Below are 15,437 nucleotides of genomic sequence, written 5' to 3' on the forward strand. Positions count from 1 at the left end.
CCCCCTGCCCCCCGACTAATAACTAGAATCTTGAAGGTGAAAATAAATTGAGATCTTTAAATAAACTACATTTTAAAACTCAACGTAACTCAATAACCATAAGGCCGGACGTGGAAGGGGCCGAGGCTGCGGCTTTATTTAAATCCCATTAAACTTTGATGGTTTCTAATATAATTAACTCGGAACATTGGAAGTAGACGACGCAAAAAAATGCCCCCAGTAATGAATTAACTTCCGAGAATTAAGTGCGTCACGAAATTAGCCAAGACCGTATAATATAACCCATGAAATTTAATGAGCGAGGGAAAAAATTTACCGAAGATAAACGGAGAGCGTAGAGGAATGTGAAATCTCTTAGACGCGTATAGGTATGTAATTTTTTTTCCTGCTCACTTTCGTACACACTCGGCAATTTGATGGCGCTGTGTGGAGCTTTTGCCAGCATTTTCCGATATACCGTGTCGTTTTTAGACGTCGTTCGAAATTCTCAAATTCAAATTCGTGAAAATGAAAACGAGCATGGACAAGATACCCGATCCTGGAGATAGGTACACGTTCGGTGACCTGTTAGGAACCGGAGTTTTTGGAAAAGTGTACAAGGCGTTCGACAATCAGGCAAATCAGAAAGCGGTCGCGGTCAAAATCCAGAAATTCGATCGGGATAACAAGGAATTCGTCCAAGAAGAATACGAAATCCTCAAGGAGTTTAGCCATATCGTTTATTTGGTCGATTTTTACGGAATTTTCAAACGGGATAACGAAATATGGTTCGTTTTGGAGGTCGTGGTCTAAAGTTACTATCAAATCGTCACCGTAATGTCATTTTGTTTCAGCAATGTGAAGGAAATACGGTCATTGACTTGGTGCAAGGACTGTTGCTCAAAAATAGGCGAATGTCTGAGGAGCATATTGCCTATATTCTCAAAGAGCTGGTTAAGGTAATAAATATTTCAAAATGATTAATGATTAAGTGTTTTCTAAATAAGTATTGATAAAATGTGATATACAAAACCTTTTCCTTATGCGATGTCCCAGTAAGGACGATAGACAAAAATATGAAAATCAGCCAAAACAAAATGCTAGAAATTATTTTCGAGTTTCTGAAATGGCCACCTTGTTAAGTTGAATTTCAAAACCCGGTTTCCACAAAAGTTCCTAATGTTCTCCATAGTTAAAGTGAAAGAGAAAAATTCAAATCTGGAAAGCGGTGAGAGTGTTCGAATATTTTCTTAAATAAATGTCGATATCTCAAAAAACGCTTGACAATTTTAATAAATCGGGATCATTAGACAAAAAAAAAACAAAAATGCTTATGGCCCTGATAGAGTGCCTTTTGTGTGTCCATTGACAATTGATACATCAATAATCTTCTTAAAAAGACTCCGTAAACGGCGCATGCAAATGGATAAAGTTCAAAATATTTAGGCCTTTCACAAAAAAAAATCTTATTACTATGAATTTTTTTAGAAGTAGTATTTTCAAAAAGACTTAACAAGGAAACATTTTAAATTTTATCCCTTATATTCATTAAATAAACAACTACATTCATACATAAAAACTAACCAAAATACTGATTTATTTTAATAAATAGTGAATAACAACAATACAATAATACCCACAAATAAGTTAATATAATTTTCAAAATCTAATTAACTATTTTATTTATTTTATACATAAACAACTTATTGAAAATATACAAGGTAGGTCAAAAAGTAATGGGCTATTACCAATTAAGTTCTTAAATTGTTAGCATTACATTTCTGAAAATAAATAATGTAAACATAGATCATCTAAATGAAACTCAGAGAATTCAAATTTTAATTTTTATTGGATACGGAGACGAAACAAAAACGTATGTAATTTGTTTAACGCAAAATATAAAGAAAATTGACATTTTATTAACTCGTTCTGAAGAATGCCAATGGCGTGATTCAACAGAATGAGACAGCTACTAATGGGGATGGTTGTCTTTCTCTAATTTCCAATAATCTACCTTCTTAAAAAGTCCTCGAAAGAGACTTAAAATATTTTTAATTTAATGAAAAAGGAAACATTTTAAATTTTTTTCTTAAAATAATTAAACAAACAACTAAATCAATACGCAAAGAATACTAAAATACGGATTTATTTTTTATTTATAAAAATTTAAACACAATGAAAAATCATATTAACAATTTTATTTATTTCATTCATTAACAATTTAATTTACTACATGAAAATAACCTATATAACATGGATGGATATATGGAGTTCACAGTTTTTGATTTAATTTTTTGTTAAGCGAAGCGAAGAGTTTAAATAATTTAACTTTATTACAAGCATGCCCTCCTCAAAAATAAATAGTCATCAAATATTTACTTTAAATAAAACACGTGTGTAGCAATTTTTAACCATATATTTAATATTACTTAAATTTTTATAAACTTAAACACTTGTAATACATGATAGTTCTAAAAATTTGTGCGATTAGTATCTTCCTCGAAAACTTTTTTTATCAAAAAGATATCTTGTCGAAGCTCTTCGTTTTGCCGGCGCAACAAAAGCTATTATCCGAAATTGCAGGCCATAATATACTTGCACGAGCACAACGTCATCCACAGAGACATAAAAGCCAGCAACGTACTGCTGACCAAAGAGGGAGAGATAAAGTTGTGCGATTTCGGTCTATCAAAGCGACTGAGCAGTCGCGAAGGCAAAGCAACCGAGTGCGTCGGGTCTCCATGTTGGATGGCGCCGGAAGTAGTCTCGGGAAACCCTAACTGCGAAAATGGTTCCTACGATAACAGGTACTCTGCTCCAGTAACCCCATATGCAAAGGAGACCCGCTATGCCCAACGCAAACAATCAAAAGGCAAATTGTATTTATTATATCATATGCTTAAGTGACCTTAAATGTTCACATAAGAATAAACTAACCAATATTGATTCATTGGACATTTAAAGAAGTTCTGCTGGTTTATAAAGTTCTTCTTCTTCTTCTTTTACTTCTATTGGCCACGACTGCTGAATCGTTGGGCCATAACTTTTAAGGTTCATTACGTTAGATCTGCTGCCTTTTTTCTTCAATAATTTAACTCAGTAAGTAAGTAAAACTAAAGGCTTGCGGTTTGCGGGTCAAGCTGCCACTTTTTTTTTCAAACGAAAGATGCCGTCAACAGAGTTTTTTATCCCACTGCGTTTCTGAGCTACAGGGTAATTTTCAAAAATTTCGCGCACCGTAAGCCCGTTCATATTTAAGCTATCAAAAAAATAAAAATAACTGCTTTTTTCAGATTTTCTTATTTTCTAAATTATGACAAAAAGTTGTGTATTTTTAATGGGACATACTGTATAATTTTACGTCGCTGTATTGCATCCGCCAAGGGCATTCCGAATGTATATAACACTTTGCCAATTGTTTTTAATTCAAGTCTGTCTTCAGTATTATAATACTTTAATATTACCACCGATAATATTATTAATTTTATATATTTAACAATTAGACAGTTTTAGTGCATTTATATTAATTACCATGTAGTACTAAATTGTTATTTTAAATTAAAAGTTTATACAAGAAGTATTTTTAACCGTGGTATCTATTTTCCTATCGCAAAATTAGTTTAGTGTATTAGTTTAAAAATTGTATTTCTTCGAAAAAAACGCAAATCTAAATTAACAACTAATGAAACTGCTCAAATTTACCTTCATATATTCAATGCATAATTTTAATTTAAAATAATTAATTTAAAGCAATTTCACTAATTTCTCGATACCGTTTATAACGTTTTGGCCGACCTTTGCGAAAAGATCCAAAATTAATTAGGTCGGCGTATTTTCACTACACAGCACAGAACAAAACAGCATGTCATGTTTTTCAACATTTCCAACGTCTTCGTTGACAGCCATAATATTTAGAACAATTTAGTTAACAACTTAAATGGCTTAATAAAATAACTGAAGCAATATTCAGCAGTGTCTGTACCATTGATAATTCGATAGACAAAGCGTGTGTTTGTTTGGATCAGAGCCAACTTTTAAAACAATCAATAAGAACAAAAAGTTCACTTTCACAAATAAAACTAAAAAAATTATACAGTGTGTCCTATTTAAAAATATACGACATTATGTCATGATTCAAAAAATATTCCATTGGATTTTTTGTAAAAAATGTCTATAGACGTATTTTTTTTCTTTGTTTCTGCCTTATTTTGTGTTTCACAAAAAAGTCACTGATCTTCTTCCTCTGGTCTTCTTTGGATATAACGTGATTGCTCACTCACTCCTGCTTCAATTCTATCAAAAATACTCTATTTTAGAGTCGACGTCTGGTCTCTAGGTATTACCGCTTTGGAAATAGCCGAAGGCCAGGCGCCTTTCCAAAACATGCATCCGACCAGAGCCCTGTTCCAGATCGTGAAAAATCCTCCTCCGAGTTTGCAGAAAATCAGCAACTGGTCGGAAAATTTCCGCGACTTTATCAACGAGTAAGCCATTCGGAAGATATTGATCGTCTGTGCTCTCATAATATTTGAATGCAATTTTTTTAGGTGTCTCGTAAAGTTTTACGAACATCGTCCGTATATAATGGAAGTGATCGACCATCCCTTTCTGGTACAAATCCCAGAAAATAATTACCACGTACGCCTTTGCTAATCCAAAATTTCAACGCTCCTACGACATCTTCTATTTCAGCTCAGTTTAGAAGTGAAGACGCTTTTGGAGGATATCGAGGCCTCGGGTATCCACAAACGCTGCCCAGAGGTGGCCGTCAAAGGTCGTTATTTAAAACGGAGCATCGACGGCAAAATGGAAAAAATGTTGGAGGAAGATTTGACCGATATCGGTCAGATCACGGAGGAAAAAATTTTAGATTTGCTGGAAACCAAGACCAAACAAGACGAATTCTACAGTTTCATCGGAGATATTCTCTTGTCAGTTAATCCGAATCAAAAGCTTAACATATATGGTGGAGAAGTGAGTGGTGCTACAGGCCTTTTATGTTAAATATCTTCTTTTCTCATAATTGAGCATCGAATTAAAAGATCTAAACACCACAGAGTCGAATTATTGATTAACACAAAAAGCTCTTCAGCTTCTCAAAACAAAAGCGGTACGGGTATAGAGATCGCTAAAAGCCTAATAGAGCAAAATTTACTGGTTTGATAACAATTTCTAGTACTTTTGGCTTTTACTTACCTGGCAATCGAATCTTACGTTATCTTAAGTTAATCTTAAGTTATTTTCACAGAACCTATTGCAAGATATGTTTTTAAAAGAACCAAAAAAGCACAGCATAAAATAACATCATACGAATACTTGCGAAAATTTGCTTTTAGCACTCTTTTTAGTGAAATCATCTTTAAATAATAAAACAATTTAATTATTCAAAAAGGGTTCCTCAGACTATTGTAATACCTTTTACAAATCTTTTGAACTGAACTGAACCAGGTTCAGTTAAGCTTAATTATTGAACAGAGTAAGGTCATAGAAAATATTTTCTCTTCACCACTTTTCGAAAAAAAGCTTTAAGAGCATTTTTTATACATATTAGTTATTGTAGAATACGTGAACTCTGAACCTAGTGAAATCTTTGTAGATTCCGTGGGTGAAATCTGGTATACAAATCAATCACGATATGAAAACAAATGAAATGTCAATTGAAAAAAATACTGTATTATACAGGGTGCGTCGAAACCAATGCGGAAAATATAGGGGGTAGTTTATTAAATAAACGTTGAACAGTGAAAGTCGACAATGAAAAGTCGACCGTTGCCCTACAAATTACAAAAAAAATTATAGGTTCAATTTCTGACATATAAGTCAGAATTTCTGACAAATTTCTCGTCCAATCCAAAATTGTATATTATGACTGACTTGTTTTACAGAAATTCTGACATATTCCTCAAAATTGTCTTATCAAGCTAAAACCAAAATTTTATTTTTGATGACTTTGCGCTTTCGTGAAAACGAAAAGAGACAGCAATAAAATTATACATAGAAGTATCGTTATTAGAATAACATACGTATTTTTTACATTTTTAGAATGAGTATAGAGCATCGAATCAATTTAATCAAGTAGAAACTTTTTTGTCCCTTTGTCCCTCCATAGGCACAGCGGCCCACATTTTCAAGATTTTGCTGGAAATTCCATTAGCTCCGGGTGCAGAATATCCCTTTAGCTCCGAAAGATTTTTTTTCACGCCCTTTTGGTCAAAGTTAATGTCTCCTAAGAAATTTAGATTCACAGGCCCCTCATAGTGGGTTCATCAGCAAACACCCAGCAAAATATGATCCCAAAATATTTCTAATAAGCAGAAAGTATATTTTTAGAATACTCATACTTCCATAAATTCCATTAGTATTCTATCCCTTTATTCTCTAAGATATCTCCCAAATTGTTTATTTTTTTATCTAACCTTTGTAAAGAAAAATAACTGATTATTTTGGACAAGGAATGACTCCTTTACCATTTTAGTTTCACGAAAAGTACGCCTGCAAATCGAGATCAGATAACGCGCCCCATATTTACGCGATTGCTGACGCGGCGATCCAGAACGTTCTGCACCACCAAGTAACCCAGCAAATCATACTGACCGGTGAATCTGGCTCCGGAAAGACTGCCAACTACTTGTACTTGATGGACCATTTGTTTCACCTCGCATCGAACCATCCGGTAAACTCTGACAGGATCAAGAACGGTATCAAACTGATCCATTCCCTCACGCATGCCTCCACTCCGACTAATGATTATTCCACCAGGTGAGTGACGATGGCGACTGCAATAATTAGTCGAACGCATTCATTTCTTTTTAGATGTGTGTTGAAGACGAACGTTACCTTAGGACGCACTGGAAAACTCACTGCCGCAGACTTCAAGGTGATGTGTCTCGATAAATGGAGGGTTTCTTCGGTGGATATGTAAGCGCGAATGTCTTTGGTAATGGTAGATTTAGGACATGATGTGCGGTCGTCTTGCCGACCTATGGGCGATCCCTGGTAGTACTAAATCTAGCGATCTCGATGGAGGTCGGCCTCGTATAGGGATTCTGGACGTGAATTGTTGAATGCTCCTTCAATGTCGAGGACTACAGTTAGAGCAACATTTATTTATGCTAGTTCTGTCTGCTTGATACCCATGGTATTCAGCAGAAACGAAGTCAGGCTAGTAGGTCGATAGGGCTTGCGATCTGGACTAGACATATAGATTAACTTAGACGCCGACCAACTATGGCAGCCTAGCTCTGAATAGTTTGACGAAATGAGGAAGCAATATTTCCAGTCCGTTTTATAGCAGACCTCTATCCATCTGCTTGATACCTATGATTCCAGCATCTTCTCCAGACTTTTCAGCAGAAACGAAGTCAGACTAGTAGATCGATAGGGCTTGGGATCTGCCTAACATTTGACGCTTTAGTATTTCATTTTTGCAGGGACCAAAGCAATTTCCACATTTTCTACTACATGTACGATGGGATGGTCAACAACGGCTCGATCGAAAAGTACAAGCTCAACGCCGATAGGAACTACAGATACTTACGTATACCGGACGGCAATCCCAACTTGAAAAGACCCAGAGATAACGTCGAACAGAACTTGATCAAGTACAAGAAAATCTACAGTTATTTGGAAGAGTACGAGTTGAACGAAGAGCAGACGACCACGTTTTTGAGCGTAATAGCGGCGATTTTGAATTTGGGAGAGGTGAGCTTCAAAGATGAGGTGGAAGAAGGGTGCGCCAGCGTACAAAACCGAGAATTTATTGGAAACTTTGCCGCCCTTATGGAGGTCGACGAGAAAAAGTTGACGTGGGCGTTGACCAATTATTGCCTCGTAAAGCACGGGAACGTGATCAAAAAGAAGAGCACAGCGGACGAAGCGAGAGATGCGAGGGACGTTTTGGCAAACAATCTTTACTGCAGACTAGTTGATTACGTGATCGGCTTGATTAACGACAAGCTGGCCATAGGGAAACAAATTTTGTGAGTACTGACAATTTTTGTCCTCCAAGAAATAGTTTAGCGGCGTAAAATCGCACGATCTGTGAGGTCAATTCACGTTCCCGAAACTTAAAACTATGCGGTTACCGATACGACAGCTCCTTCACATCATGATTGATGAACGAAAAAATCAATAACCAATTATTCTATACTTGCTCGTAAAGCTCACCAAACAGTAAGTTGTTCTGGACGGAACGGCGAGGATTATGATCACTCTAAATACGCCTGTTCTATTTATTGAAGTATAAACACAATAAAAAGTGAGGTTCTGAACATAAATCACTTGATAGGTGGCAATTAAAAAAGTTCTAGTAACCAAGAGAAAATGCATAGAGAAAAAATCATAAATATGTTTTTTTTATTAAATAAAAAAAGATATTTTATTGTTTAGACTTTGGCTCAATTGGCACGATCCAATTTCTAAATGTATTTCTAAAATTTTCAGACCTAAGTCGCGTTTTACTGTTCGGAAGTTTCTATAGATCCTCGGATTTTTCATTGTTAGAAAACTTAGTTACATTGGTCGTATAAAATTTGATGAAAATCAGTTATCCGAGAGAACATCCCTCCTTTAGCTCCGCCTGCCTCAAACAGTATATACGTAGGTGTACAGTAGAATGCAAACCAATTTCGTTAATCTCTGAAGAAGCCAACAGGATAATTGAAGAAACGTCAATTCGATTTATCAACAACCATACCGTAGGATGAACCCAGATTATCTGTAAATAGCAGATACATGTTATTTAAGTGATTTCTTTTATGTTGTGGTTGTTAGTTTGGTTTTTTAAGGTTGTTAAACTTTTGAGACTTATTTAACCTAGTTTTTATGTTTCTGGTTAGATGGTTAATTTTTATGCAAAAATGTATTTTCCACCCACAGTGCTGTATAAAATATTATAGTAACTATATTAATTTCTCTAATAGCAATTTTTGGGAAATCTAGTATGATGGAGTACTGAGCTGTCTAGGAAAAGGTCTAAGGGGTCTGGCGCAAATCATTCGTCAGTCAGTATTTATACTGAAAACATATTTGCCTTTAGTGATTTCGTCTTTATTTACATATTTCATCAAGATTAATTAAGATGAGTTCATGAAAACAAATTCTAAATTATTTGACAGCAAATATTGCAAATTTTACTTGTCAAATTTCTTACATTTTTCCAGAAAACATGGTGTAGAATATTTATGAAAAATTCATGAAGATATGGAAATTGCATCTCATCCACCAATTTTTATGCGGTTTTGAAATAAGCGATTAAATTTTAACTAATGACGTCAGCAATTACTGCTTTCAAAAGAATGAATTACTAGAACCTCGAAACGGCTAAAAAAATACATTACAAAGATTTTTGTGTTAATGAGTCTCCAGATACCTTTAGTTTTGCAGATATGAAACTCCGAAAACCACAGTTCTTGTTCACCCGTTTTGAGTGTAGAACAGTTTATCTTTTCGCTTCTCTTACATAAGCGTATTTTTGACAGCGGTGAAAAATTTACCATAAAACTGCTGGACTATTTCGGTTTCGAGTGCTTCAAGAGGAACCATTTGGCTCAGTTTTTCGTCAATTGCTTCAACGAACAACTGCAATATCATTACGTGCAGAGAATCTTCGCGTGGGAACTACTAGACCTTCGGACGGAAGAACTCGAGTACCAACAATTCGGTTACGCTGACAATGGAAAGACTTTGAACCAACTGCTCAGCAAACCCGACGGTGTTTTGTGTATCATCGACGAAGCGTCGCGGAAAAATCTCGATGCTAGATACGTCATGGGTAAAGCTTATAACTACGAAAGAGCTGAAAGGCTACCAAAAAGGTTTAAGTTCAAGAAGGTAAACTTTTGAAAAACAAGTCAGAAATTTTGGAAAATAAGTCAGAATTTCTGTAATTTCTAACATGTACATTGAAGAAGAAGAAACGACAAACTAATAGGTACTAATAGACTTAACATATAATGATATTTGTATAAAGCACGTTGAATTCAATCACAATTTTAGTGTCTAATACCTCCAGTTTAGAAATTGATAGGATCGATCGATTGCCACTGTCCCTTATGAGAGACATATCAGAAATTCTTACTTGTTTTTCCGAAAGACTTATTTGTTTACTCCTCAAAAATGTTCCCTATTAAACTAAAACCTATATTTTTGGTGGCCCTTGAACGTTTTCGTTGATAGGTGATATATTTCGGTAATACGACAAAATTATTTTAGTTAACGTTCACAAGCAAGAAACCAATCGAATAATGGTGACCGGATCATCAGAATTTGCGATCGCCCATTACACTGGCATCGTTCCCTATTATGTAGGCGAAATGGCCGACAAAAACCGAGACTTTTTACCTCCGGAATTGATAGAAACGATGAGGGATTCCGAGAATCCCATCATAAAATTGCTATTCACGAACAAACTGGATAGAACCGGAAATCTTAACGTCCACTCCGAACGTCGACGAAGAAGAATGATATTTGGTGAAAGGGTGGGACATGAAAATCGACGCTTTAAGCTGATGTTGAGTTAGCTTTATTTCAGACGAACGCTCCGGATCAGTTTTCCCAGGTTAAGAGGATGCGCACCTCCGCTGCCATTTACAGGGCTGTATGTTTGGAAGTATTGAAGGAACTGTCGGTGGGCGGTAGTTCAGGGGGAACTCATTTTGTCAGATGCATCAGGTCCGATCTTAAAGGCAGACCTCGGTATTTCAACAGGGAACTCGTCAAGCAACAGCTACGGGCCTTGGCAGTGACCGAATCGACCAGAATTAGACAAAACGGATACCCTCAGAGGATCAGCTTTTCGGAGTTTTTGCGTCGGTTAGTAATATAAAACTTTATAATCCAGTCAAATAACATTTTGAAGGTTACAAACATTGATCAAACAGTAACTTAAAGTATGGTGTTGAATGACGTGTTGTGTTACTATACGTTCCATAGAATTTAATTGAAAGATTTACAGCATGTTTTTTCTGCTTCTACTTTTTTCAAGAAATACCCCTTCACTCTTGTCACGCGAGCATTATTTTTAATATACTTGCCGTAATTAAATTTCAGATATCAGTTTCTAGCCTTCGATTTCGACGAAAACGTGGAATTTTCCAAAGAAAATTGCCGCCTTTTACTCATAAGGTTAAATATGGAGGGCTGGGCGATAGGAAAATCAAAAGTGTTCCTTAAATATTACAACGAGGAATACCTGTCTAGGCTATACGAGACGCAAGTGAAAAAAATCATCAAAATTCAAAGCATCATGAGGGGATTTCTGGCCAAGTGTCGAATAAATAAAAAAATCAAAGATCAAGACGACCGATGCGGTAAGTTTTAATTAGAAAATAGTTTCCTCCACATTTTTGTAAGGAAAATCGCATTTTTCTATTGATCTGTGTTAGAAGAAAACTTAGGATCGGCTATTTTAGAAGACTCATCAGGTAGTGAGATCTAGCAGACCTTTATCATTCTGTTTATAATTGTAGTTCAAGAATGTAAAACTAGGAGGAGTAGCGTTCTAACGCCTGATGAGGCCGCGGAAATAATACAGAAAGGTTGGGGCTAAAGTGAACTCGCTTACTATCGGTATAAAAAAAAAAGATTTCAGCTTACCGAAGGTCCGTCGCGAGAGATTCCAAAAGCGCTTTCGATCATCTTACAGAAGAGGAATGTAAATTCATCTCGCCGTACGCGAAAAAATGGAAATCACCTTCAATGTTTCAAGTATTGGTTCAATACAGATCTGCGAGGTTACACGATTTTTTCAACTTTTCTCAGCAGGTAAATCGACTTGACTGTGGCTAATATTAATAAAAATTCGGGTTGTTTTAATTTAAAGGTTCACCTTTACAACCAGAACGCGTTCTATCAGACCCAAAAATTGCAAAAATGCGTCGACCTAAAACACGTCGATTGCAAAGCCCAAGTTAACAATTGGTTGGGTGAAATAAAACCGGCGGTGCTTAAAGTCCGTTTCCGACTAGACGAAATTCCGTTTTACGATACTTCTTGTCTATGCGATGCTTTGACCACGTCAGGGTAAGTTTTAATATAGGACTTATCAGTGTCTTTTAAATGTAGATGATAATTTTCAAAAAAAGAAATTTACTGCTTCAATATACATCAACGACCTTTCACTACTTTCACCACTATCTTAATAAATAAAAAAAAAATCGTACTGGAGCACTTGACGAAGCTGACTCTGAATTAACAAGGGCTAAGGACTAGCAAACAAAAAATAGCTTAACTTATCCCTTGACGCAGGGAAAACAGTTTCTTTAGTCTTCTCTCAATTGCAGATCAATTGAGAGAAGATCAATAATTTGGTGCCTAAAAAAATCTCAAAAAACATTGTTCTAATACGTCTAATACGTCTTATTGACAGAATATCATGGTCTAATTGGCTCCCAATTGGCTTACAATGTAGGCTAACTAGAGTAACCAGAAACCTCAAATACAGAGAGAAATTTTTAAATTCTTACACTGCCAAGCGCTTACGAGAATCAAACAGATTTTTTATATGACAATAAAGTTCACCACTACAAAACACGAAATAAGATCAAACTCGGACGGAACGAGAACGCTAGGTCCTATTACATCCATTTTTTTTTAAATAAACTAAAGCCCAAGACCAAACAACTCTCAATAAACAGGTTCAAAAACTTAGTCAAAGACTTTTTAATAAAGCAATCCTTTTACAGCAATATCTGTTATTGCTATGGCTGATTCTGTAACTGATTGTATACATTTTCTATGTTTGTAGCATGCTAACAAATAAACTGAAATGAAATGATAGAAGATTCTATCGTCTTTCAATATCTAATCTTGATGAGATTACTTACTCACATTTACTCACATATTTCATGCGTTTGCAACTCGATAATAAATTAAATGACATCGCAAACTCAATACTTAGGAAAGATTTTGGTTATTCTGTGTAATTAAAGTCCCATGATGACTTTCTAATATATCTTTTACATCTCATTCGATCATATTCGAATGTAGTATTTCGCCACGTATAAGCTCAACAAAAATTTCCTAGTATGGTCGCTAGATGGCGCAACCTCTGTGACGAAACAGAAAATGGTATTTTAAGCAAATCCTGCTTGCAGAAATGGTATTAACTCAGGATTGGGCTGTTGAAATGAAACGCGCTTATTCAATATTTTTCGTTATAACCAATAATAATATGCATCTGACAACAGACGCTAGTGGGCGCTGTCTTATAACATTACAAACAAATCGTAAATGAAACAGTAGGTATGGTTTTAGTTAGTGGTATAGAGGAATAAAAAATTAAAAAAATAGAGAAAACAGTATCTCCTTCACAAATATGAAGATATGCGAAAAAATAAGGTCTTAGCTATCTTATTTTTAAAACGATATCAGTAGCACTATAATTATGACGATTCAAAGAAATTATGAGAATGCCATAATGCCATATCGTTTAATATGGACTGAAAATAAAACTTCAAACTTCAAGGTGTTTAGATTAGAAAAAGTCTTTTAATTTTCATCAACGAATAGAATGATTGCAAGGAATTACTCTGAGCTCTCTGTAAGGAGTCAACTGGAATGTTCGTCTACAATATGGTCACATATTTACGAAAATCATATTTCCAGGATTTACCAACTGTGTCTAAACTTTGAATACATTATTGACTTGTTTGATATTAGCTCAATTTTTATGTTTGTAAATAGAATTCTTTAAAAATGTTTCAGAAATTTACAAGAAAAAGGCGAACCTTGGGACAGCCCCTACCGTTGGAGGCAAAACGCAGCAAACATATCTAAAGAATTTATGCGAGGTCAAACCATAGAAGACGTCGTAAACGTTCCTTACAAGAGAGACCCGGAGGAACCTTTGCCGACGATGCCCAGCCCGTGCAAACAAGTCGAAGACGTTAAAGAAGCTAAACAAACCAAAGACATTAAAGAGGAGGAAAACAAGGCTACCAAAGCTATGGCAAAATCGACCAATGTCGAGTCATTTACCTCCATCCAGTTAAAAAAAACCACTCGACCGCCAAAGAACGAGATCGAAAATTTCACCAGCAACTCGGCTCCGGCAAACAAAGATTTCGAATACTTCAAGGCCAGCGCCCTAACCTCAAAACCGAAAAACGCGGACCCGATAGCGGAGCTACGTAATCGAGCAAAGTCGAACACCACGTCCGATGACGAACCGCCCTTTAATTTCCAAGGAATGTTGAGGAAAACGAACTTCAACAGGGATTCCGTAAAGAAAGAATCTCCGAGGAGGGACTCCATTAAAAACGCCTTCGAGGCTGTCAGGAAGTTTTCCCTGACGAAAAGTAAAGAAGAAACGCTGGTCAATGGAGAAGTGGATAAGGCGGTGATCGTTTCCAGCAGATCGGTGTCTATGGAGCTGATTCCTGGACTAATGGTACATGGTATAGAAGTCGATCTTTAAGCTTTTGTGGGCGTTAACGTTTTACAAAATATACTAATTGTACTCCATTGTATTCGAAAAATAAATGTTTAATAATGGTGTCTGATTTGTCTTTCTGAAAGTACCTGCTGATATACTGTTTGGGGACCGGAGCCAAAGGAGGGTCATGAACATTGTCCCGGATGTTTGGTTGGATATTTCTATGGGTTTTCGGATTTTTCTTCGATAAAAGAATTGATTGCATAATAGAATTTCAGTTTGGTCAAGTAAGATTTGATGTGATGATTGTATTCGACAACTGCTGATGTGTTTATTATGACAAGTGTACGGTAGGCTACGATTTGGAGGCTCTTTCATGTTGTTTAAGCTTACTTGACGAAGTTTTTCCAATGTATTCTTTACCACATATGCATCGCATGCCGTAAAGTGCGTCTCATACGGAATTTTCTCTTTTCGTATCGAAGATGTTAAAATACTTTTGGACAAGTGGTAAATCTGGTTTTGACATATATGTCATAACTTTTGATATGAGGCGAGTGTGGGGTGGCTTTAGGACTCATTTCTTTTTCTCTATATTAGAGTTCCGGCTAACAATAAAAATAAAAAAGAATTATTATTGACAATAACAACTAAAAGTTCATTGTAAATTACAAAATAAAACAAAAAATAGGAGAAGTAATAGACTTGGGTCCAGAAAATGTTAAATGGTACAAAAAGTCACTCAGACAAGGTTGGTTGGCTAATATGAGAGTTCCAAAAAACTATGATCTGCTCTGGCAGCTAGATATAAGGCCGCTCCTGTAAGACACAGATATTGGGAATTATAATTATAAAATATATATATATATAGGTACAGAGATCATTTATATGAATTTAAGCCAGATTAAACGCTGGTCTTTACAAATGATTAATTTTTAGAGATCCTACATATTTCAAGAAATAATATGTCATATAATATTAAATAAATAAAAAATTAAATAATTAAAATAAATTAAAAATAATGAAATATAAATAATTATATAAAATTGAAAATACTATTAGATTGAAAAAAGGTTGAAATTAC

The 15,437-nt window shown here is 35.4% G+C and overlaps 1 protein-coding gene across 1 annotated transcript; it reads left to right on the top strand.

Annotated features, from left to right (window-relative positions):
- The first annotated feature begins 253 nt into the window (after positions 1-253).
- Positions 254-14,469, top strand: LOC132697202 (neither inactivation nor afterpotential protein C). The gene is made up of 18 exons (XM_060662509.1): positions 254-368; positions 472-780; positions 834-938; positions 2,563-2,786; positions 4,296-4,463; positions 4,527-4,617; positions 4,672-4,953; positions 6,455-6,738; positions 6,793-6,897; positions 7,410-7,958; positions 9,459-9,751; positions 10,192-10,457; positions 10,511-10,791; positions 11,029-11,288; positions 11,448-11,516; positions 11,570-11,742; positions 11,801-12,000; positions 13,684-14,469. The coding sequence occupies exons 2-18, from the start codon at positions 508-510 to the stop codon at positions 14,393-14,395; spliced, it is 4,335 nt and encodes a 1,444-aa protein (XP_060518492.1). The 5' UTR covers positions 254-368; positions 472-507; the 3' UTR covers positions 14,396-14,469.
- Positions 14,470-15,437: the final 968 nt, after the last annotated feature.

The sequence above is a fragment of the Cylas formicarius genome, unplaced genomic scaffold, assembly GCF_029955315.1.
Source record: "Cylas formicarius isolate icCylForm1 unplaced genomic scaffold, icCylForm1.1 PGA_scaffold_1__22_contigs__length_36826433, whole genome shotgun sequence".
NCBI lineage: Eukaryota > Metazoa > Arthropoda > Insecta > Coleoptera > Brentidae > Cylas > Cylas formicarius.

Coding starts and splice junctions, on each gene's coding strand:
- LOC132697202 (XM_060662509.1), top strand. CDS start 508: ATGAAAACGAGCATGGACAAGATACCCGATCCTGGAGATAGGTACACG. Junction 939..2,562: donor TTCTCAAAGAGCTGGTTAAG/GTAATAAATATT, acceptor CCGAAATTGCAG/GCCATAATATACTTGCACGA. Junction 11,743..11,800: donor TTTTCAACTTTTCTCAGCAG/GTAAATCGACTT, acceptor TTTAATTTAAAG/GTTCACCTTTACAACCAGAA.